The sequence below is a fragment of the Medicago sativa genome, chromosome 7, assembly GCF_051527215.1.
Source record: "Medicago sativa cultivar Bolivia chromosome 7, Bolivia_mono, whole genome shotgun sequence".
NCBI lineage: Eukaryota > Viridiplantae > Streptophyta > Magnoliopsida > Fabales > Fabaceae > Medicago > Medicago sativa.
Window position 1 is genome coordinate 60,417,101 of NC_140755.1, and position 24,114 is coordinate 60,441,214.

Consider the following 24,114-nt stretch of genomic DNA (forward strand, 5'->3'; position numbering starts at 1 on the left):
TGTTTTTGATTTTAGCTTAGTACACACAAAAAAAAAAAAAAAAAATCAAAGGAACACTTTAAAGAATAAATGACTAAACAACACCACTCTTTTTTCACCAAAAAAAAAAAAAAACTAAACAACACCACGTTAAACTAACTAAATTGATTGGCTGTATATATATATGTGTGTGTAAAAAATCTAGAAAACTAAAATGAGACTGATAGAGTATATCATGTTTCATGACCATTATTCCACTAAATCAGACTCACATGTTATATCATAAGTTTCACATCATAACGAACATCTTTCTCATCCTCCCCGTTTTTTTTTCTTTTGCACTCATTTGCTGCTGGTAGAGTTAAGTCGGGGAACCAGACAATACGCAAAAGTTCTTTGACAAATGAGGATAAATCGAAGTGTAATTCTCATATGTGGGTAACGGAGTCCCACATTGGGTGATGCAGCAGGTTTTAAACAACATATAAATTAGAAAACACATGTTTTAAGCTAAGTGTTTGCATGAATATTGCAATATAATATGATCAATATTGCAATGTAGTGATCAATTTACATATGGTGATAATTGTGCAAACTTTTTTTACCCATACATGACGGTGATAATTGTGCAAACTTTTTTTACCCATACATGACACATAATTTACTTTTTCATTCAATTGAAGTAGTTAAGTTGCTAAGAGTTACACTTAATCCGTCCCAAATTATGTTGTTTTGGAAAAAAATTGTCCTAAATTTTACGTTTTATAATGATATCAATAAAGCATTTATGTTACTTTTTCTATTATATCATTAACTATTTATATTACTCTATCTTATTTCAATTCTTTAATTTATCTTTCTCATACTATTCTTTAAGGACAATTTTTGTAAAACTACTCATAATATCTTTATTTTTAAGGAACTACTCATAATATCTTTTTTCCATACAAAATTAATTACATTTATTATACGAGTGAAATTATAATTTGAGACGAAAGCAGTATATGTAACTCACTTTCTTTCATTTTTTTTATGGAATTTATGTAAATCACTATCACATAAATGTATTTTAATATAACAATTTAATTAGATATTTTTTTAAAATTTTTTAATTTTTTTTAAGTGTATAATTATTTTATAATTGTATTGATGTGTTGTCACTTCAATTAATGAATTTGAAAACAAATAAGTTGTCACATTTAGTTATTTGTTTGGTAAAAAATAGTTGATAACTGATAAACTACATTAAAACGAATAACAAATAATTAACTAATTGAATAAAGTAGATGGTTAAATTTATAGTGTTTGTAGAATTGACCGTTGTAATTTATACTTAACTTTTTTAATTAAAATAACAAGAGTAAAATTTGGGAGAGAAAAAATACAAGTTATAAATTACTTAAATTAGCTTATAAAAAGCACTATAAACTAATTAAAATAAAGTTATAAGCTATAAGCTAACTTACGAAACAAACCCTTAATTTCAAAATCCAATTACAAATTATTGAAAATTGTAGAAATTTAATTACAATTGTTTTATTTTATGTGCTTATTTGAGAACTCTCAAATACCTTTTTTTTTTCTTTTACAAAAGCAAAATTAAGCAATATGGCTGATAATTAAATTTGTAATTCAATATAGCAAAATTGATTTCGATTTTGGAGGAAAAAATTGTTTCTCTTGTAACAAAAGAAATATATTACTGATGTAAAAAAATACTACTGGTATAATCAAATCTAAACAACCCCTCTCACAAAAAAAAAAAAAAAAAAAAAACCTGAACATCCGTTTAATATGTAATCATGAAAAACAAACTATAATGGTTAACGAATCTCTGGACAATTTTTAAGCTATTGAAAAATGATGTTTTGGACAGTTGGGATATTCAATGATTTCCCTCTTTTGCTTTTAACAAGTCTTGTGTGATTATTTATTTGTTTTGTCTCTGCACGCTTACTTTTGTAAAATGGCCTACCAATTTAATATTGCACTTTGCAATCTTTGAGAATGAAGGTAACGTTTTCTATGGAGGAAGCCACTACCCTTCTTTGTCATCTTATGGTAAATATTGTGGTCCAGCAGTAATATATGGTACTTCCCTAAAAAAAAGCAGTAATATATGGTACTCTTAACAAAATTTAGTGATTGTATTTGTGCAACTTTGAGGAGTCCAATTGTGATAGTGGGTCTTCTTGGAACTTATAAGAACATAAGAGATTTGGATATATTGAATAAAGGAAAGATAAAGGAAACAACTTCACTCTTTTGTATTAGAGAAAAATAAGTGGAGAAAATATATTATTTGGAGCTCTGAAACAAACAATGAATCAATAATCAATGATGGTCAAAATATCACTACACTTATGAACCTCCTCTCTTATACATTTAATATTAGTCCATTGACGATCAATGTATTACTAGTCACTTATATCACACTTAAACCCAAAAATCTTCCCCAAAATGAGTCTTTCAAGTCATGACACAAAAAGTCAAGAGGATTTTTGATACAATAATATAATACACAATGATCCAGCTCTTACTCTCACACCAAGCCAAACTAGACTGTGATATCATGTGTTTGGGAGTCAAGGGAGTGTCTTGAATAAAAATAGTTAATGATCCAAGACCAACACGAGATTTGGACACCACATCTTCACCTAAAATTTTAAGTGATTAAGTGTATGAGTTACATCTATTTATATTCAACACTTAGTTCATTCATAATATATTTATGATTAATCACTTGACTCAACAATCTCCCATCAAGTGTAAGTCTCCTTTTGTTGGAAAGTCTAGGTGAGTGTCGGGAGCAACAAGTCAATAATCTAGGACCAACATGAGATGAGAACACCACATCTCCACTCAAACTCAACACATTAAGATATCAACTATATGTCTCTCATATCTTATATCAACATTTAGTCAATTCATAGTTAATATGAAACAAACCACTCACACTTGAGCCCGACAATCTCACAGTCAAATGTGAGTCTTCCACATCTTATACTTGCATCATTATTACAACCAACAAGTCACGCCTCTTAACTACATTTCCAGATAGAGCTTTGATAAACAGATCCAATTATCATAATCTCACTCCCCATCAAGTTGAATCAAACTTTGATATCACTTGTTAGAGTTTGGAGGATCGTCAAAAAAACAATAGACTAATTATCTAAGATTAGAAAGATACCAGAACACCACATGTCATCGGCCTTAAAACACAGGGCATATGAATAGCATCTCCTATGTTTTACCTTATCCATCGTCGATGCAAGACTAACCATTTGCACCTTAATCCAACACATTCAAATATAACTATAAGTTTGGTTAGATCGTGACTCTAAGTTGGTCGTTGACGCATTTAATAGTATGGACTTTTTGTGGGATCTTCATGTTTGATGAAATAATTGTCTTGTTCTTAAATTTATCAAATTTTGGTTTCTCACATTTCTAGGTAAGACAATTGTTGTGCCTATAAGTTTGATCCATTTAACATCTCTCCTCATTATTATATTTGGTGGGTTAATGTTCCTAGTTTTTTTTATAGGTTTGTTATAATTTGAAGGTTACAAACATCTATATCTATACCTATAATAAAAATCAAAGTTTTATAAAAGAAAACACCGTTTATAATCTACAAGTGTTAGCACACTAAAAAGAAAGGAAAAACATATATGTGGTAAATATAGTAAATGAATATGCAATGACTAACATAAGTCATGGTAAGAGATGTCTCACACGAATCAATAAATGGTTCAAAATTTTAGATTATTGTAGATGATTATTGCTGATTGAGGTGGCAGAAGAATGAGACATATCCTAGAAGTTTATTTGAGGGAAGAGACTTAAAGATAGATATAATATTAAAAAGATTTAGGAGAAGAAGAAGGCCAATAAACGTGCTTAAAAAAAACCAAAGAATTGTATTAAAAATTTATTCTAAGCATGAGATGTGCAAACAACAGAAATGAACATGTACAATACATCAAAACCAAAAGCCAAAACCAACAAAAGAATAAAAGCCATCAAAGATCAAAGCTAGTATAACATATCAATTGGTTAAGCTGCCATTGATTCAAATCATAAGAAAAATAATAAGGAATACGACCTACATCAAAAATTTAATGCAATCAATTGCTGGATAGTTGATTCTTCATGACCTAAAACCATGTTATCTTTTTTCTTCTTTCAAATACTTTAGGAACAAGTCATCCAAAGTACATGTAATAAAGCACAAAACTCCCTCCAACTTCCAAGAAGTCCATTGAATTGAAGAGCGTGTAAGTAAACTGATTATGTAACAAATAAGATATACCTAGCCACTTGAAAATTTCTACCCACATCTTTCCAAATACAAAACTATCAACAAGAATATTATGTTGAGCTCTCATCCTTCACACATACACCAACATAGTCAATCGATCTAGAATTAACAATACCACGAAGCGTCAAATTGTCCCTAATTGGAACCCTGTTTTTAAGCAAACACCAAACAAAAAGAAACATCTTCAATTAAACAATTTTGTTCCAAATTATCTCTATAGAACTCTTATTCTCATTAACCGTGGTATGAGTCAACAAAATATGCGTATTTGACGAAATGATATTCACTATCATCAAAATTCCATATCCACTTGTCTAAGAACACTAGTCTCCAAATAAAATTATGTAACAAGCTACTACACTCTCCCATCAATTTTTCTTCTCCCACAAAAAGAGTATGTTTCCACCACCATTGCCCCCACTTGTGCCTACACATTTTGCCACTGGCACATTTTTGTCTAAAGTTAAACACAAAAGTCTATTGAATCTCTCTCTAAGCAATCCCCAACAAGACATTATGCCAAAAAAGGTACATTTCTCATTATCGACCATCCGAAAAATAAAACCGTTGGATATGAGGGAAATGACAACGTTGGATATGTCGCATGACTTATTGAGTTTTTTTTTAATTGTGCACATTGAATGGATAGTTCGCGTTTCTCATAATAAACACGAGTTCTCATCGAATACCCTCGTTATATTGCATAAATCCATTCATTGTAGCAAGATTTTCATGATGAGGACGTATTTCTCGTATGAATATGAATTATATACTTATGCAAAGACTAAACTAAAAACACAACATTCAAACACTTTAAAAAAAAAAAGGATATATCCTTTTTTCACTTCTATTATGTTTTTAAAGGAAGGTTGTTTTATTGATGTTTTTGCATTTTCACAAAATAAAGTTGCACACAATAAAAAGTCAATGTCAATGAACTTGAAAATAGAATGCATAATTACAATTTAAATCAAAATATGAGAAATATTGATTGAGAAATCTTGCAACTCATGATCTTTTGTCCCTTTTTTCATCATTCATACTAGTATACTTTTTAGAAAGCCTAAGAAGAAGATACTAGTAGGAAACCTTTATAAGCGCCTATGGGCTCCTTTAAGTTCATAAAGTGAAGGCAGAGGATATAAATAACATTGAGCGGTCCATGTTTCATTCAATAATGATAAGCAATAACATAAGTACTTATTTTAATTGATCATGACTTACGCAAATGTTTATTACTAATTTACTATTCAATCTCACGCTAGAGAAAGAGGTTAATTATTCTCTTTCGTTAGTACTAGTCCTAAACTTCACTTTTTTGTACTTAATTACTTGTTGTTTTCTAGTCTTATTGTATTGTTTGAAACTTAGTGTTTGACTAATCAATCAGTTAGTTACTTTTTTATAGTTCTTATATGAGAAATGAATCGTCAACATCGGTATGGTTCTTCTTTACTTTGGCAAAATTAACAGTTTTACTTTTTTTTTTACTCATTAACATTGTAACATTTTTACTTAAGTGATCATTTTATCTAGGGTCTTGTTAACCAGTGCCCCCGGGGCACTGGTTAAGGAATCCAAAAGTAGAAAAATTGTCTTGGAAATATAAACTGTTACTTTTGACTAACTAATTATTACATCACTTTTTAATAAAATCTTACCTCTTTTAACTGCTTAACCAATGCCCCGGGGGCACTGGTTAACATTCTCCTTTTATCTTTAATCGCAAGGAATTACTACCATCTTAATCTTTTTTTTCAAATTTTTTTTTTTAAAGAGTTGCAACACAAGGACTTCCCAGGAGGTCACCCATCCTAGTACTACTCTCGCCCAAGCACGCTTAACTGCGGAGTTCTGATGGGATCCAGTGCATTAGTGCTGGTATGATCGCACCTAATCTTTTTTTTCAATTCATTTGATCTTTGAAATTGACAAAATTCTACAATGATATCTTTTTACCAATGTTATTATACATTGCTTTATCTGAGGTGCTATTTTTTGAGTGAATCATTATTTTAGTCTTTAAAATTATAAAGTACTCGATAAATTTGATTTTTGAAATTAATGAAATTTTCAAATATTCTCCAGATTACTAGCATTATTAGAGATGAATCCGTAAATTTTGGCTAGTCGCAAGAACATGTGTTATACATGTCGACAAATAGTCATTAAATAAAAATTCCACATCTAAAAGTTATAGTTGCTTTCTTTTTTTGTCTTCGTCTTGATACCCAAATATTTGTTTCTTCATTTTCTGTACTATAAAAAATATAACTCTATATACGTGTTTCGATACATAGATATATATCGAAACATAAATCATTTTATTTACAACTCACTTTTAACAAGAATAATTTTATAGAATTAATGCACTCAAAGCTTTTATTAAGATGAAACCAAACATATAGTCTTTAAAATTATAAAAGTCGGTCAATTTGATTTTCAAAATAAAATAAAAAATCAACAATAACTTTATAAATTAAAATATTCTATCACATTATCCCATTTGATTTTCTCAATGATTCACTCCAATATTTTATTTCTTTTATTTATATCAATGTTGTATATTAAGATCGTTTCTGCAAAAAATTCTGAACCCCAAATGATAATGTTGTTATCTTATAAACTTATAAGCATGTTAAAAAACAGTAAAGCCTTCAGAAATTCACAATTGAAGAAGTGAAAAGAGTACAGACAGCATTGTTAGGCATGGTGGAAACATACTTTTACATGCTGCAGAACATCTGAAGAATTTTTTGTTTGCAATTCACTCCTCAAACTTTTACTTATAGAATTTTTACACCCCTCTTTACGTCACTAAACCTTTCTGCATGCATCTACATGATGATGTTTTGGTAATGCTTGGGTTGAAAATGACAAAGACAAACAATGCTTGTTACGTTGGAATTGAAAATGACCAATGATGCTAGTTTCAAATATGGCGGCAAATGTAAAAGTAAAAGCAAAATTGCATCATAATAGTATGGAGATGGAGATATTTCGTGATGTGCATGTAAAAATCTTCGAGAGTAATTCAATTACCTTGGGCGCATTACATTCCTTAAGTTATGGGTATATTATAAGAAAAGTTACGGAAGATTTAGTACTAGAGAAGTTTGTTATTATGATGATAAACCAAGGTGTTGGTAAATTTACAATGATGAGAGGAGAAAAAAAATCTGGTCAGGTTGACCATTTACTAGTGTCAAATTTTTTAATTTTTTCTTCTTTCACTCGGATAGATCCTATTACCACTTGCCGATAAATTACCAAGCGCGCGTTTGGACATCTAGGATTTAGTCGTTTTGATGGCCGAAAAGTCATGGTGACTTTAGTGTATTTTGATGTATTTTATGAAAGAGAAGGATGAAAGAGAAATGATAGGCAAGATGAGAGAGAGGGAGGGAGGGAGGGAGAGCAATATAGGAGAGATATTGACAAAATCACGGCACCTTTCCTGTCTTAAAGGTAACTACTCTAAACATTTGTGTGGTCCACCGCATCCGCAGTTCGGTCACTACTACAAAATTCAACTTTTGGTGGAGGGAGATGGAGGGAGAGCAATATAGAAGAGATATTCACAAAATCAACGTATCTTTTCGTTCTAAAAGGAACGACTTTGGACATCTGCGTGGTCTACCACAACCGCAGTTCAGTCACTGCTACAAACTTCAGTTTTTCGGATAGGGTGAGGGAGAGAGGGAGAGGGAGAGAGAGCAATATAGAAGAGATATTGACAAAATCATGGTACCTTTCCCGTCTAAAAGTAACGATTCTAACCATTTGTGACTGCTACAAAGTTCATCTATTGGCTAAACATAAGTTTTCACCGTGATTTTTAACAAACACAAAAATGCTCTAATTAGACTTATTAGAGTTTAATCCAATCGTGTATATAGGATATCTAAGAAAATCTCTAACGTGAGACTTTAGCATATCCTTTAAAAATATGTAAAGTCAGTCGCTTGTAGTTTCTCACAATTGGAGCTGATCTAAGTGACAACAAGGATATCTTAAAATTAAGAAAATGCCATGTATATAAGCAATATCAAAATATAATTCCTTAACTTCAAAAAGTGAATTTATGCAGCAATCTAGATCTTAGCGCGACAACATAGCTGAAATATTAGTAGTTGCAATGATATTTTGCAGTTTGCACTTCCTTCTCACTTGGTTCCTCACCATGAAATGCTCTATGCAACCAATGGAATACACACACACTAGTGTGACATTTAGTTAGTGTAACAGTTTTTTGTTGAGGATTTAGATAGGGTAACATTGTTCAATTCTTATTTAACGGATACATATTTGGTTCAGATTCCGTGAAACGAATACTACCAAACCAAACCGACTATTTTTAATTGACTCGAGTGTTTTTTTCTTAAAAAAACTAAAACACACACCAAGGTTGCGTTTGATCTACTAAAAGGTAAGTATTGGACATAACAACACAAGACAAAAGAAAGTGTTGTTTCTTCTCAGTAGAAGCCAAAACTAAAACCAAACTCATTAAAAGATAATATTAAACAGAAATAAGTGCTCGACTGCTCGTTCCAAGCACCCGTGGAAAAACGGCGCTGGTTATTTAAAAATTCAAGATGAAACACTGTTAACTTTTATGTTCACAATAATAGTTTATCAAAATCTACCACACATAACTAAACAAAGCGATTAAAAAAAATGAAGCAAATGCAGATAAGCTGTATCTTACACCTGTGCAATAGAAAATGTCATTTGCACCCTGAGGCTTTGTTAAAGGCTATAATATGATCAAAGAAATGAAAAACAAAATCTGCACTCTGCACGTATGATGACAATTCCATTCTGTCAAAGTTTGTTTTGATTGTTTTTCCTTTGTCATCAAAACTAACAATATTACAACTTTACATCTAACATATGTATAATATGAAATTGATTGGTTCAAAAATAACTTACTCTGATATGCTACTTGTATTTATCCATTATCCTATTAGCCTCTTCCAAAGGATCATCCATAGGTTTGGTCGTAGTTCCTCCATTCCCGCTAGGTGGTTCTTGATCTTTATTGAATGCTAGGTATGCAAAGTATGCAAGTCCTATGGTAGCCTATGAACAAACAATGTACTTGTGTTAACCACAAAATATAGCATTGATGTTTAAAGCTTAGAACTATCCTAAAGTCTTAACCATTGGGAAACTTGTTGTCAATTACGGATTGCAGAAATTAGTGATTTGTTCAAATTTTTGAGACACTATAGTGCACAACTATAGCCGTTGTTTGACAATACTTTGTATTAAATAGCGTATTGCAGAATAGTGATTTGTTCAAATTATGCTATAATCATAGCTGCTGTTTGAAACAGTGGCTTTAAGTAAAAAAAATTCAACCCTACAAAAGGGAAAAGACATATTCTTTTCGATGCACAAGTTCCCTTTAATAACATAATATGGCCAGTACATGAATGAACATGGCAATTGGTTTCATATGAATATATACTGTTATGAATCATGGAATCCCAGGGATAAAGGTCATAATGATCAGCAAGAAAGATAGCATAGGTGTATTCATGTGGGAGATACCCATAGTGACTCATAGTAGAGTAAACTAGATTTGATAAAAGATGAAAGATAGTACAATAGTTGAGACTTATTTATAGGGGTGAGTTAGTCTAACTAACTCACAACTACCTAACTAACCAACTAACCATAGTTTACATATAACCTAACTATGGTTTATTCACTATACTCTAATATATACTATAGCAATACAAAATTTTAAAACAATAATCTGATATTTTAATATGATATGAAAAATGGATGACTTACCAAAATAAAGAAAGCTGTAGAGAGGAGAGACTTGAACACAAAAAGCAAAGCACTCAGAGCCACAAAAGTTACTGAAATCCTTGCTATTGGTCTTGGTACAGAATTCTAGCATCAGCAAAAAGAAGGGAAGAAAAGAGAAACATGAAAAACTAGAAGGTATTCTAGTACTTGTAAAAAACTTGAAAACAACAGGCAGTTTTTTCAATCGCGGATCACAGAAAATGGCGATTTGTTCAAATTCCGCTACACTGCAGTGCTATAACGCCACTGTTATAGCCACTATTCGACAAGACTTTGTACTAAATCACTTATTGCGGAACAACAGGAATTTGTTAAAATTCCGCTACCATATAGCACAAATATATGCTATTTGACAATGCCTGGAAATGGTAATTGTGACTTACAGGGACTAGATTTGTGCCTGCATCAATTCCATCCTTACCAACTCTCCATGCATTCTGCAGAACTATCTCGTAACCACAAAGATAATAAAAAATGAAAGAGCAATAGTTAGGCTTTCTGGACAGAATTTATACAGAACAACTCTTGAAAAATTAAGGCTTTGTTTGGGAGTTTGGAGGGGAAGGGAGGGGAGGACTTTGGGGGGTTGGAAATATATAGAAAAATGGACAAAAAGTTCACGTTTTTTGAAAGAACAGTTTTTTAGAGAATGATAAACTAATACTTATGATTAATATACTTTTAATTTTAAGAATATTATAACAACATAGATTGAATTTGAAAAATTCATATAAACCCTCCATAACCCCCCAAAACCCTCCCCCAATGCAATTTTTGAGTTCCCCCAAATGAGGGGGATTTTTTATTATGAGTAAAAAATTAACCTCCAAAGCCCTCTCCTCCCAATGTCTTCTATTTCTTCCACTTGCTCCTTCCTTTTTTCCAAAACCCTCCCCTCCCCTCCCCTCTAAACTCCCAAACAAAGCCTAAGTGTTCCCAATTATGAAGGACATAAAATTGACACAAATAGCAACATATGTCATTGTTCAACAAGTCTTAGGCCGTGTTTGGATAAACAACTTAACTAAGCGATTATCATATAAGAGTTTATATACAAGTTATTTCTGTAACAAAAGAAAAAATAAAGTCAAATTGTTCTCTTATAAGCTATAAGCTGTTTTCATAAGCTATCCTAGAGAGCTAATGAAAATAAGCTGAAAATAGCTCACAGAAATGTCATAAGTTTATTCTATAAGCTCTTCCAAACAGTCTTAAAGTGCTTACATCATTGGACAAGCTTAAAGATGTCAATCCAAATAAAACCTTAATCATACATGGTGTTTTCCTTTCAAAATAGGATGCCTCATCACAAATGCATAAACTCAAGACAAATTGTTAATCTCGTGATTGATCCCACATGAATTTCCAAAAGACAAAGCAATTATCAGGTTTAATCAAATACAGTAACCATCATGAAAGGATCATATCTTCCAAGTGGTCATCGACACACGAAAACTAGGTACATTTTAGGATTAAATTTAGATTTGAATATTCTCTGTGAAATTTTCACTTGGCATATACAAGGATGTGACACAAATGCATTCATCAAAGAAACATCAACGCCAGAAAATGGTTACTAGCCATCTTACATCCCAAAATAAACTTTTTCTTGAGATTTAAGAGTTTGATGCCATCTAGGTCAAGCAATCTTTAGCATTATTTTTTTCTCATTTTTATGCAAATGCATGAAATCAGAAAATAGAGCTTAAGATCCTAAACATAAAGACCTTAATCAAGGTACAACATATTTTAAAGGTTTTCGGTGACCTAACTCGCTAATCCAAGATCATGCTAATGTAATGTATTGAAGTGTCATTTGAGAAAAATCCAAATGAGTGTCACTTCTACAAATTGGTAAAGATGATGAAGCATATCCATTAACCAGTTCAATTTAGAATAAGAATTAACTAAGACTATTTAACTTCTTTTTTTTACGAAGGAAAACCCTAGCTATGTAGCACCGACACTTCATATTGGCAAATGAATCCCCTAGCTATGTAGTACCCACATATTATGCACCATGCAGGTGCCATAGGGATCCAAACCCGTCTACGTGTGAGTGTCGTGTCAGGTGTGTGTCGTTGCTTGCTTCACTGGGTTAAGCAAATTAGTTGAAGTTGTTACTAGGTGACTAGGAGAGCACCTATTCAATTAATATAGTTCCTTAATGTCCCTCTATGGATTGACTTATCTTCGAGCTTATGAAAAATAACTTATGCAAATACATAAACTTTTATGATTATTCATAAGTTCCCACTAACGAAAATTGTATCTTCATAAACTGGTTTTTCATAAACTACCTTTACAAATTTATGAATAATACATAAGAGTTTATTTATTTGCATAAGCTGTTTTGCGTTAAAAAATAAACCAATCCAAACAGACACTTAACACCAAACTATTCTTTACTTCAATAATATCGAAGTTTCTTCAATTTATCAATCACTTTTCAACTTTCCATAAAATTTATGCTAACATCAATACTAGAGTTTTCCACAGGAAAAAACAATTGCAAGGTATTATTAATAAGAACCCATTAACATCCCTTCACCTCTTTTAAACATTACAACCTAAATCTAATTAACCAAACTAAGAGAAATGCATCAATCCAAAATAACTTGTTTAAAAACAATAAATGAAAGTTGAGCCTAACCTTTAGATAAATTCGATTGTTCTGCAAAAACTACGAAATTGGAGCGAGGTTTTTGGCTTTTGGAAATCTTGAATTGAGTATTTGACAGTAAAGTTTGCTTCTTTAACTTCAAAACCGAATTGGGTGAACGAAATTGATGATGGGTAGGAGCCAAGTTTCGATTTTGAAAGCAACATGGAACAGAACTAAAGTTGTGAACAAAACCATTGGCAAACATTTTTGTTCTTTAAATGTACTAATCGAAGAGACTAAACAATGTTGTTTTGATTGGTTTTAGGTGCACGTGGGAATGGAAGAGGTATAGTATGAATGAAACACAGGAGAACAAACATTAGGATGAAGACAACAGAAACAGAGTCGCATGTCTTTGTTGCCTCAGAAAGCTGAGTTCAAAGTTATTGGGCCCTTAAGTTAGTCTTGTAGCCCAATAATGGCCCAAATTTTTCTGCATAATTGACTCTTTTTGAATTCTGCTCTTCTCCTTGCACTTTTTGTTCGCACCTAGATGTTTGGACAATTATACCCCTGCGTGAGTTAACTCACGCTGCGTGCCTTAACTCACGCACCTTATAACCTATGTGTGACTTAGGGATGGCAATTGGACCCAGGTCCAATGGGTACCCGCAAAAAATATCCGCAATGGATAGGGTAAAACCCTGCTTTCATGGGTATGGACATGGATCCGGGTAGTTACCCGCAAACTTAAAAAGGTACGGGCACGGGTATGGGCACTATACTACCCAGCCCCGCAACCCGCATATATGTATTTATATAATATAATAAATAATTTATATATATTAATTAATTAATTACAAAACTTAGAAGTCCCAATTTTTCTGAGACTCATTATAAATCATAAATTCCCAGAGACTCTTTTATGTTGGACAATTTAACGCACTTTGTTGTTTCTATGAGGCCTAAGACCTTGTGTAATTTTTACTACGAGGCATTTAGTTATTGTGTTTTTTCATCTTGAATAGCTTGCCTCTTTGTTCGATAGCTTGCTTACATGCCCTTCTATTTGAGATTTAGTTTAGGCTATGAATAAGTTGGTGACTGAATCTTGTGAGGATACATGAAAAAGCATAAGAAGAGCTCGACAAAAGGTGTGGTTTGGCATTTCTATTTCTTGACTTTTATTTGGGTGGATTTGCCTTTTAGTAATGAAGCAATGGATAAAAACAATTGTATTTGCTGAAATGTTTGAGAGCTATCCCTTGCTGTGAATGGGCATTTTGAGTGGTTTTCTTTTTTCATTAGTCATCGAGTTAACTGCCTTAAATTCCAAGAAAATTGGAAATGTTATTTTAATGCTATGCATCATCTCTTTTTTTTCCTTAGAAACGTTAATAATTTTTGTATGATTTAGTGATTTATAGAAAAAACAAATCCAGCTTTAAACTTTAATTTCTTTAGTTTGAATTTCACTTTATTTAGGACATTCAAATAATCATGTTCCTTATGGAATTCATCATAGGATTAGTGGCCCTTCATCAAGCCTGATGTATAATTCTTCAATAATTAATTTCTTCTTAATTAGTAAGTACTGTTTTATTCTATGGTGCTTGTTTAAATTCATTTTGATTTTGTTTTAATATTTAATATTTTTGCTTTGTAATTTAGCAATGGATATCATTGAGTTTGAAGAGTTGCTTGTTTAAATTCATTTTGATTTTGTTTTAATATTTAATATTTTTGCTTTGTAATTTAGCAATGGATATCATTGAGTTTAAAGAGCTGGAAGAAACAATAGTTCTGCAATGAGTTAAGAGTAGAAATGATGAAACAAAAGCATGTAAGTTTTCATTTTCTATCTAACTAGTTACAAACCCGTGCTTCGCACGGGTTGAGTAACGTATTTTGTAAAAAAATTGTTAAAAGGAAAAATAATCAAATTAAGGGAGATAGTTGCATTTTTCTAAGAGATTGTTGTTGTTTATAAATGTGAAAATCAAGCAAGCATATTACACAAACATTAAAAATGTGCACCTTTCAGATCAAAGATGAGTTTACCACCTACCACTAACACACATTCTCTGCAGAAGTTCAACCATTGGCCACCCAAATACTTTTCATAACTTGCTCTCTCCGCGATATTCAAATATATAACAAAAATGATTTTAATGAAAAGCTATTTGAAATAGCATTTTTTTTAGATATTTTTTCAAAACTTTAGTATAAAAAAAAAGTTATAACAAAATGATGAAATATTTAGAATGACATTTTAATATAATTTATTCAAACTAATTTTTCATTTGTAGCTTTCCTAGAAAATTTCTTGGTTAAAAATATTATAACAAAAACATATTACATTACAAAAATCTATTTTAAAAAAGCTATAATAAACGGGACCTTTATTTGGAATAGTTGGATTATGGTGCAGCAAATTAAGTATCAGTAAGTAAAAGATATGAAAAGGTAAATCCATATCATATGTAAAGCGAAAAGGTAAATCCATATTAAAGCCATAAAGCTGATTGCATTTTTCTGTGAAGTTAAATAGATAAAGCAATATATAATAGGGGCGGTATAGGGCGGTTCCTATATATCTAACTAACACAAAAATGACTAAGTTAAGCAAATTATGCCAAGAAAATCAACCACATAGGGAGGGAAATCCATATTCATGTCCAATATATGATGTTTACACTAATTTGTTTAGAGGAACCGTTCAAATGGATTGAGTGCCAGTGTAGTCATCACACCTGTCTTATGCAAACCCTTCCATGAACAATCATTAGTGTAATTTGTTGGACTTAGTTTAATAATATACTCATACTCATGTAGCAACGGGGATGATGTCGGTGCATGTGGAAACCCTCTATCAACACGAAAATTATTTACAATGGTTACCTAGACAGATAAAAATTCTAAAACACCAAGCAAAACTCAAATTATAAAACATCATAAATTTAGACATAACAGCTCTATGGTGACTTCATCTGCAAGTAACCAACACACAACGAACTCAACGGAAAAATGGAAATTAATATGGCAAAACTTCAAAAGAACAGTATACATGTAAATGGGTTAGTAGTTTATCTCATATTTACCAAAAATTTAAATAACCTGATTCTACACTTAAATTTCAGAATAGTCTACACCTGATTAGTTCAGAGAGTGCAGCAATAATTCAAAGACAGGTTCCATTACAATAAACCATGACACAACAGTGAACATGTGGTCAGTTTGAAACATAAACTACACATCCAAAACAATTCAACAAAGTGCAGCACCAACCCTGCACACCATGACCCTAAATATGATAGTAACTAATTTATCCTGCTCTTCACTGGACAACGAATGGGATGCAGGTTAACCTGATACATGTATCTCCTATTGGCACCGTCAATGGACTTCACAAACACGTGATGATTATTACACTGAAGTGGTGTATGCCTCACCAAAAGCAAAGTATTGTTCTTCTCTTCATAAATTTCAACTCACATCTCCACTCGCATCCGACATGATCAACAATAGTTAGCATACTATCTTCCAAGGGAAATGCATGCTGACACCACCAAGCTAGTTTCACCATTATAATCAATGAACGTTGGTGTAGCTGGAATGGAATTTGTTGGGTAGGAAATTTCGACCCCTTTCCTGTTTGTTATAGCCATAAGGAGTAGATTCGGATACGCATATGTCAGGCAAATCCAGGCACCCAGCTCTATTTTGTAGAACTCTCTGAGTCTTAACCAACCATGCCGAAAATAGACCTTCTCGTTTTTCTTATCAACCTGAATGACATTGATATTCTGGTTTGGATCTTTAACTATGACATAGTCATCAAGTGCAACTCCACATTCTTTGACAAAACAGTTGGCCATTCTAGCCTTGTTCTACGAAATGATATACTACCATGTCAAAAAAGCTAGCCTATATAGTAATAACAAATAAAATAGCTTGCCAAAACCAAGTTAAATAGATACACATGAAAAAATGAGGGTCGAGGGATACACCAAAACATATAAGCAAATTACATTTATTACTTGATGGGAAAGTAACTGTCACCTTAATATAAACCAAGAGTGGAATTTGGATAGTCGAAATCAAAATTAAAATCGAAACAACTGAAAGATAATTCATCACATCATTCATAAACTGACCTAAACTAATTTAGAAGACTTCAAGATGATAATATATCATTTATATGTATCTGCATATGAGAGAAAAGAAAACTACTCACAGTCTCAACTTCAAACTCAACCATTTATGTCTTAAGCTAGTAAAGGTCTTGTTTAACCAAGTCAATATCACCACCAAGTTCTGGTGCAAACCGGAAAAGGATATTAGTGTCATATAATATATCCAACATATCAGAACCAAAAAATAATAAAAAATTGACAATGTAGAGAGCAAGACAAAACCTTCCCGGAAGAACACAGTATCCTCAGCTTGCCCAATCATATGGTTATTCACAGAACTAAGATACTCTCCATCATCACATGGTCCACGAACAAATCACAGATAGATCATATTATTATCCCTCTCCTTAGTAACAGCAAGAATTAGACATTGCCATTCGACAAACCTGCGTGCTTTGCAAAGCACCCCACTCACCTCCAATTTTACATACCAGAGACTTGTGTACTTGCACAACTTCAAAATCACACTTTCAGACAAATCCACAATAATCAATGAAAGTGATCTCTGTTAGCTGATGAGACAATATTTTTTCACAGAAGCCTGACCATGGCAGGAGCTGCGTTGAAAATAATAAAAAAACCATTAACAGTTATGATGATGATTGTCAAGTACTTACTAACACAAAAAACATAGAAAAAGTAAGAGATTAGCCATCATAGATGTACACCAGTCTCATAACGCTCATAAATGAGAAAATTAGAAAAACTCAATTTTTCTAATTGAAAGAAAGAAAAAAAGGTGAGAGGCGAATTGAATAGAAACTAACAAATCTGCAAAGGTTTTGCAAAATGCCAAAGAGAAGACTAATATCGTGATGGTGTTTACAATTAGATGCAACAGATCCTTTCCGACCTCTAGTGCTTGGTTTTGAGCTTGATGTTGGCATGGCATCTTCATCATCGCTAAAGGAAACCGGACTATCAGCTCCAGCTGCACTTCTGCCTTGAAAACCCTGTACGGAATAAAGAAATAAGCTAAGAATGAAGGTCATGAATAATATCACCTGCCCAAAACCCTGCTTTTTACATAATTTTCAAATTGCAATAGCAAGTATCAATGTATAATATCATTTGCTGGGTTTACCTCAAAGGACTGAGCACCAAGAGTGAATTGTGAAGATTCCTTGGAGCGCGTAGATCGCTCCTTAACACGTTCCTAGAACAAAAAGAAGAACGATACCAGTCACTGATCATACTATTCTGTCCATAAAATAATTCTGATCACAATGCACACTAAAATCTTACCTTAATGAAACCAAGCCTTAATGTCATTTGTTGGCTTTACCACAAAGGACTGAGCACCAGGAGTGAACTGTGAATATTCCTTGGAGCGTGTCGATCACTCCTTAACACGTTCCTAGAACAAAAAGAACGTTACCAGTCATTGATCATACTTACGTGTATGTTCTGTCCATTAAATAATTCTGATGACAATGTACACTAAAATCTTACCTTAATGAAACCAAGCCTTAATGTCGCATAGTTCAACTTTGTCACAGATCCATAAAATTGCTTGAAAAATGATTTCTGAAATAAAATAGCTTCTAAACCCATGATTGTGATCACATTTTCAGAATACCTGATTCCCTTTTTATCAAAACAACACATTATGCAAAGAAACTCAAACTATTCTCTACAATTGATTTTTTTTCATAAGCAAGATTCAACAATCTAGATCAAACAACAGAAAATTAAATGGCATCTCCCAAGCACATAATTTTCATCTCATCTTAAATTTTAAGAGTGATCGACCAAAGAGATTAAAAATCGATCAAATTTTCAGCATGTATCCAACAAACAATTGATAATTTCTTGCTATAAAAACATCAACAACCTCATAAAAAATCTCATATTCAGGTCTCATCTAAATTTTTGTAAATTCATCGACCAAAGTAACCAAAATCCAAAATAATTCTCAATTCTGCACAAAGAAAACTCATCTGAAGTATCCAGCAAAAATTTGTACACAAAGAAAACTTATCACCGTTCTTAATTCTCAACAACAAACATATAATACTTAAAATATGTTCACCCCAGAAAGAAAAAAAGTTGAAAATCATAAATTCCAGACACATCCATTAAGGATTAGCAAATTACCTCCTTTTTATTCTAAGAACAACAATAAAAATTTCACTCTCACAACAAATTCATTGTTCCCTTTCTCTCATATTTTTAAACTCATAATTCATGTACACAAAACGGAATCAGGAACCAACAAAATAAAACCAAGAAATCAAAACCTCAACTATAATAAAAAAAAAAAAAAACCTTTTTGTGAAGACATGCAAGCAAAGTTCAAACATAACCCTAAGAATTTCTGGAAAAATACATGCAATAACAGATACATAACAATGATAAAATAGGAAACACAAAAATTTGACTGGATCATGATTTTCAATTGATCAAAGGATGAGGAAATTACCTTCCAAAACTGCACCACTACATGACTATGAAGAATCGCAGATCAACCAACAACAGCAGATCAAAGAACCCAACTCAAACCAATCTCAGAACCCTATCGCATTACTGTTCATCGATTTCAAAATCGAACTGCAGAGAGACACAATTGAAAGATGCAGTGCTTCAAATTGCTGCTTCGATTTGAATTTTGAAACAAATTCGATTTACTGTTCATGGGGTTTCTAAAGACTGGTATGTTTTGGTTTTACAGAGAACGCGTTTTTTGTGTTCTTTTAGAGAGAGAAATGAAACCACAATCTGAAGAAGGAAATGAAATCACCATATATATATATATATAGCCCAAATGTTAGTGGAAACAATGAGGTGTCACCAAAGAAATTTCATCAATTGAAAAATACCAAAATGCCCCTAAAGTGCCCAAAATGAGGGCAAAAATGGAATTATCTAGGGCTTGTTTTTTCTGGTATAAAACATTAGATACCTCTTTTTCTATTGTAAGATAAGCATAACTAACTCTTCATAAAAGCATCGAGAAAGAAAGGGGTTTGGTTTGTATGAATATGTTTAAAGAATGCATAGGGGTTTTAATTTTTCCTAATAAAGTCTTCTTTCCATATACTTGCTATACAACTTAGAAATTTTAAAAAGTTAAGTGTAGATGTGACTTGTGAGCATCTAGATGGTGAGTGCAAAAACTTCCAATAAAATAATACTGTTTTAAAAAAAACCATACACTTGCCTCTTCATTAAGATGTTATAGATTAAACTTCTCAATTTAAAGAAGATCTATCATTTTTTTTTCATATTGAGAGGTTCTAACTGTAAAAATGAAGAGGGTGATAGAAATTTAATGAATACCACAAAGAGGTTAAAAAGTGAACTTATATATCCACTTTGATGTAAATTTGATTAATATCTCTGAATATGTGAAAACAAAAGAATGAAGAGGTTAAAAAGTGACTAGCAATATGTTCATTATATTGCAGTTTGGAGTAATTAGTGTATATTTTACAGCATTTTATGAAGCCAGATCTTGATGAAATTTAATTTTTATTGTTTATATTTGTGTCTTAATACCCATGATGATGTTGGGGTTTTTTTTGGCAGTGATCTTCCTGCTGGTCAGTACCATCATCTAATGTTTCCTTTAGCATTACTTTAATTATGATGTTGTGATTTGGTCATTATTTGAAGAAAAAAAAATTCCAACTTTGTATGATAATATCTTTATGTATGATAATATCTTTAGTTTGAGTTTAACTTTTGTAAGATTTTAGTGGAAAAAAAACCAGATTAACATGATAATTTCTTGAGTTTGAGTTTAACCGTTGTATGATCTAGTGAAAAAATTCAGCTTTGCATGATACTTTCTCTAGTTTGAGTTTAAATATAACTTATGTATGATTTATAGAAAAGAAATCCAACTGTAAATTTTAATTTCTGGAGTTTGAATTTCAGTTTAAGTTTTGTGTAATTTAGTGATTTAGAGAGAAAAAAAAATCCAGTTTTATGTATGATTTAAAGAATACCATAAAATGATCTATAGCAGAAATTTGATGAATACCTTGGCATATCTAAAAATAATAGAATGAAGTGGTTGAATAGTGTAGTTGGTTCACATTTGTTGTTACTTTTAATCACCTTCTTTATCTAATAATCTCCCCTCTTTCTTCACAATAATGTGCAGGAAAAGGAAGCACAATGGGATCAAGGGAAAAGAGTAAGATACTGCAAAGCAATAAAAATCAAGTGGAAAGAAATGGAAAGGAAAAAAAGGAAACATGTTGAATCCAACGCAATGAAGATTATGGGAGAAGACTGAAGAGTAAAGATATGGCAAATCAATAAAAACAAAACAGTCTAGGCTTTAAGGGGGAAGCTACTTTATACACCTTGTTCCCTAGGCTTTACTCGCTCTCCAATTGTAAGGAGGCTATGGTGAGGGATGTCGTGATGGATCATGAAGGAGTGAGGGTGTGGAATATACCTTGGAGAAGACGACCTTTTGTGTGGGAGGCTAACCTTATTTGTAATTTAATGGTTTTTTTGGAGGATGTGGTCTTCAATGGGGATGCGGATAAATGGGTGTGGATTCCCAGTGAGGATGGGATGTTCTCGGTTAAATCCTCTTATATCATATTGGAAAATATCTTCCTAGTGGTGGACGAAGTGGAGGTTTCAAAGGAGGAGGTCTTTTCTTTAATTTGGAAGAGTCCGGCTCCGTCCAAAGTTGTGGTGTTCTCATGGTCCTTGCTCCTTGGTCGTATTCCGACAAGAGATAACCTTGCAATTCGCCATATTTTACAACCGGAAGCGTCTACCCTTTGTGTGTTATGTGGTAGGCTGGAGGAGACACCCTCTCATCTTTTCCTACATTGTGATTTTTCTTCACTTATTTGGCGTGGAATCTTGAATTGGCTGGACATTAACTTTATTATTCCGCATAATTTATTTTCTCATTTTGAATGTTGGAATGGTGAAGTGAAATCAAAGAGACTTGTTAAGGGGTTTTGTTTGATTTGGCACGCAACGATTTGGTTGATTTGGAAAGAACGAAATGCGAGGGTCTTCACGGATCAGAGAAAGGAAGCGGAGGAGCTACTGGAAGATATCAAAGCGGTCTCTTGGGTTTGGTCTTTGAGTAGGTTAAAGATAGCTTCTTTCCTCTTTTATGAATGGACTTGGAATCCTAAAGAGTGTTTAAATAGAAGATGATTGCCGCTGTTTTGGATCGGCTTTGGAGTTTCTGTTGTTTTGGGCATCAACCAGCTGGTGTGTGATTGTTGTTCTGTTGGTTTGCTGTTTTGCGAGGGGTTGGTATTTCAGGATTTTGGGTGTTTTTGGCCTTTGTTTTAGCCACTGCATGCTGTTGTTTTAATTTTCTGCTCTGTTTCTTGCTGCTGCACGCTCTTGTTATCAGCTAGCAGGGCCATCTTGTTGTAATACCTTGCCATATATATGCCGTTTCAAAAAAAAACAGTCTAGGCTTTAGTGTATAAAATAGTTTTTTTTCTTCAGGAACAACGGTACAAAAGAAATCTAACCGATTGTCAAGGAACATGACTACTATTCTTACAAACCATAATTTGTTTACTTTTTTTTGTTTATTTTGTACAACTAAATATATCATATTTATAATACTCCCTCCGGTCCTATTTATAAGCAACATTTGACTTTTTTGATTCATTGTATAAATGATGTATTTTATCTATATTCTAGACTAGATATATTAATTACTCAATGAATCTAAAATGTCAATTTTTTCTTATAAATAGAACCGAAGGGAGTATAACATATGTTATAGATACAACAGCAGCCTCTATAAAATAAGATAAATCCTGCACCGGACCATTTTCCCATTTTGAATAACCTCAAAAAACTAAAACCATCTAATCAACTGATTATTAAATTAAGCTCTATTATTATAGTCAGGCTATAGTTTTCATTGGGTCATCCCCTGTTAAAAACTACTCCCTCCTGTACTATTTATAAGCAACATTTGACTTTTTTGATTCATTTTATAAATGATGTATTTTATCTATATTCTAGACTAGATACATCAATGTAATTAAGCAAAAATTTAATCAAATATTAAATGCCACATAGGATGAATAGTTCTCCCCCAATAAGTGGAAAGGCACGTTTTGTGATTAGTCAATTACAATATGGAAGCCTAATACTAGATGGACAAATAATAAATGGATCGGATCAGAATTAGTATTCAATAAGTGGAACATTATGGTTTTTCCCTTTCACACCAATCAAAGCTAATGGATAAATTCACTAAAATGATAAAGTGATCTTCCACCTACATTTTTCATTCACAATACATATAATTAGGTAAAGTGTTAACTCTTTCCTTTCAATAAAAGAAGTCCTTGTAATCTGGAGTTCGAAGTTAATTATAATACGGTGTTAAAATATATATATATATATAGGGGAATGCTACAACACACCCACTCACTTTTGTGAAGGTGTGTTTTAGCATGATGCACCTTTTTCATTTAGACAAAATGACCCCTTAGTTTATTTTAAAAAAGACAAAATTAAGGGACACAATTGTAATTGACATTCAAATGATTATTTTTTATTTCTAAATTCCATATTCATCCAATTCTCTTTTTAAGTCCCACTGTTTTTCACTCTTCCCTCCCTCTTTTCACGTTTCCTTCCTGCACCCAGGAAACTTGCAACTGATTTTTTTTTTTTTTTTAATTATAGAAATTAAAGTAAAAACAGAAGAAGAGATTATGAAACAAATTCCATATTTATGGCATTAAATTTGGCTCAAAAACAATAAAATATGATAATGTTAACATTCGAATTTTCTCCTACCTATTGTTAATTAAGTGTTAGGGAATGTTCATTCTAGAGAGCAGACAGACCATACCAATTTGGAATCCATTCCACCCATTATTACTGTGGGAAACGAAGTGAGGAAGAAGAAAAAATTTGGACAATTTTGACTTAAATAAATAAATTAAATACCAATTACAAAACTACCCACTACTTAAAACAACTTTTAAAAAGGAAAAGTGGTTTTTTTGTCCATTTCATAAAGGTGCATCATGCTAAAACACACCTTCACAAAAGTGAGTGAGTGTGTTGTAGCATTCCCCTATATATATATATATATATATATATATATATATATGATTGGGTGGTACCATTAAAGGTGTTCCTAGTCTGTACTTGAAATTATTAAAAAAAAATTAATTTTTTTAAGATAATATCATTTGAAAATAAATAATTCTTTAAAT

General features: G+C 32.1%; 2 protein-coding genes, 1 long non-coding RNA gene and 1 other non-coding gene across 27 annotated transcripts; 1 reads left to right on the plus strand and 3 right to left on the minus strand.

The window, feature by feature from the left end:
• Positions 1-6,082: 6,082 nt before the first annotated feature.
• Positions 6,083-6,201, minus strand: LOC146907321 (5S ribosomal RNA). The gene has a single exon (XR_015021022.1). It is a non-coding gene; the product is annotated as a 5S ribosomal RNA (ribosomal RNA).
• Positions 6,202-9,088: 2,887 nt separating this feature from the next.
• Positions 9,089-13,176, minus strand: LOC146907322 (uncharacterized). Its single transcript, XM_085723584.1, has 4 exons — positions 12,786-13,176; positions 10,516-10,577; positions 10,112-10,216; positions 9,089-9,391 (listed from the first exon to the last, which is right to left on the minus strand). Exons 1-4 carry the CDS (start codon positions 13,000-13,002, stop codon positions 9,251-9,253), a joined length of 525 nt encoding a protein of 174 aa, XP_085579710.1. The 5' UTR covers positions 13,003-13,176; the 3' UTR covers positions 9,089-9,250.
• A 1,320-nt stretch (positions 13,177-14,496) lies between these two features.
• Positions 14,497-22,461, plus strand: LOC146907323 (uncharacterized). The gene is made up of 2 exons (XR_015019964.1): positions 14,497-14,580; positions 21,042-22,461. It is a non-coding gene; the product is annotated as an uncharacterized LOC146907323 (long non-coding RNA).
• On the minus strand, positions 15,802-19,653 carry LOC146907324 (uncharacterized). 24 transcript variants are annotated; one of them, XM_085727984.1, is made up of 8 exons: positions 19,356-19,653; positions 18,386-18,460; positions 18,179-18,290; positions 18,018-18,089; positions 17,787-17,886; positions 17,156-17,490; positions 16,975-17,054; positions 15,802-16,627 (listed from the first exon to the last, which is right to left on the minus strand). In XM_085727984.1, the coding sequence occupies exons 3-6, from the start codon at positions 18,203-18,205 to the stop codon at positions 17,465-17,467; spliced, it is 225 nt and encodes a 74-aa protein (XP_085584110.1). In that variant the 5' UTR covers positions 18,206-18,290; positions 18,386-18,460; positions 19,356-19,653; the 3' UTR covers positions 15,802-16,627; positions 16,975-17,054; positions 17,156-17,464. The 24 variants fall into 24 exon arrangements, with proteins under 24 accessions (XP_085584110.1, XP_085584103.1, XP_085584094.1 ...); XM_085727977.1 differs by having other exon boundaries at positions 17,760-17,886; XM_085727968.1 differs by having other exon boundaries at positions 17,701-17,886.
• Positions 22,462-24,114: the final 1,653 nt, after the last annotated feature.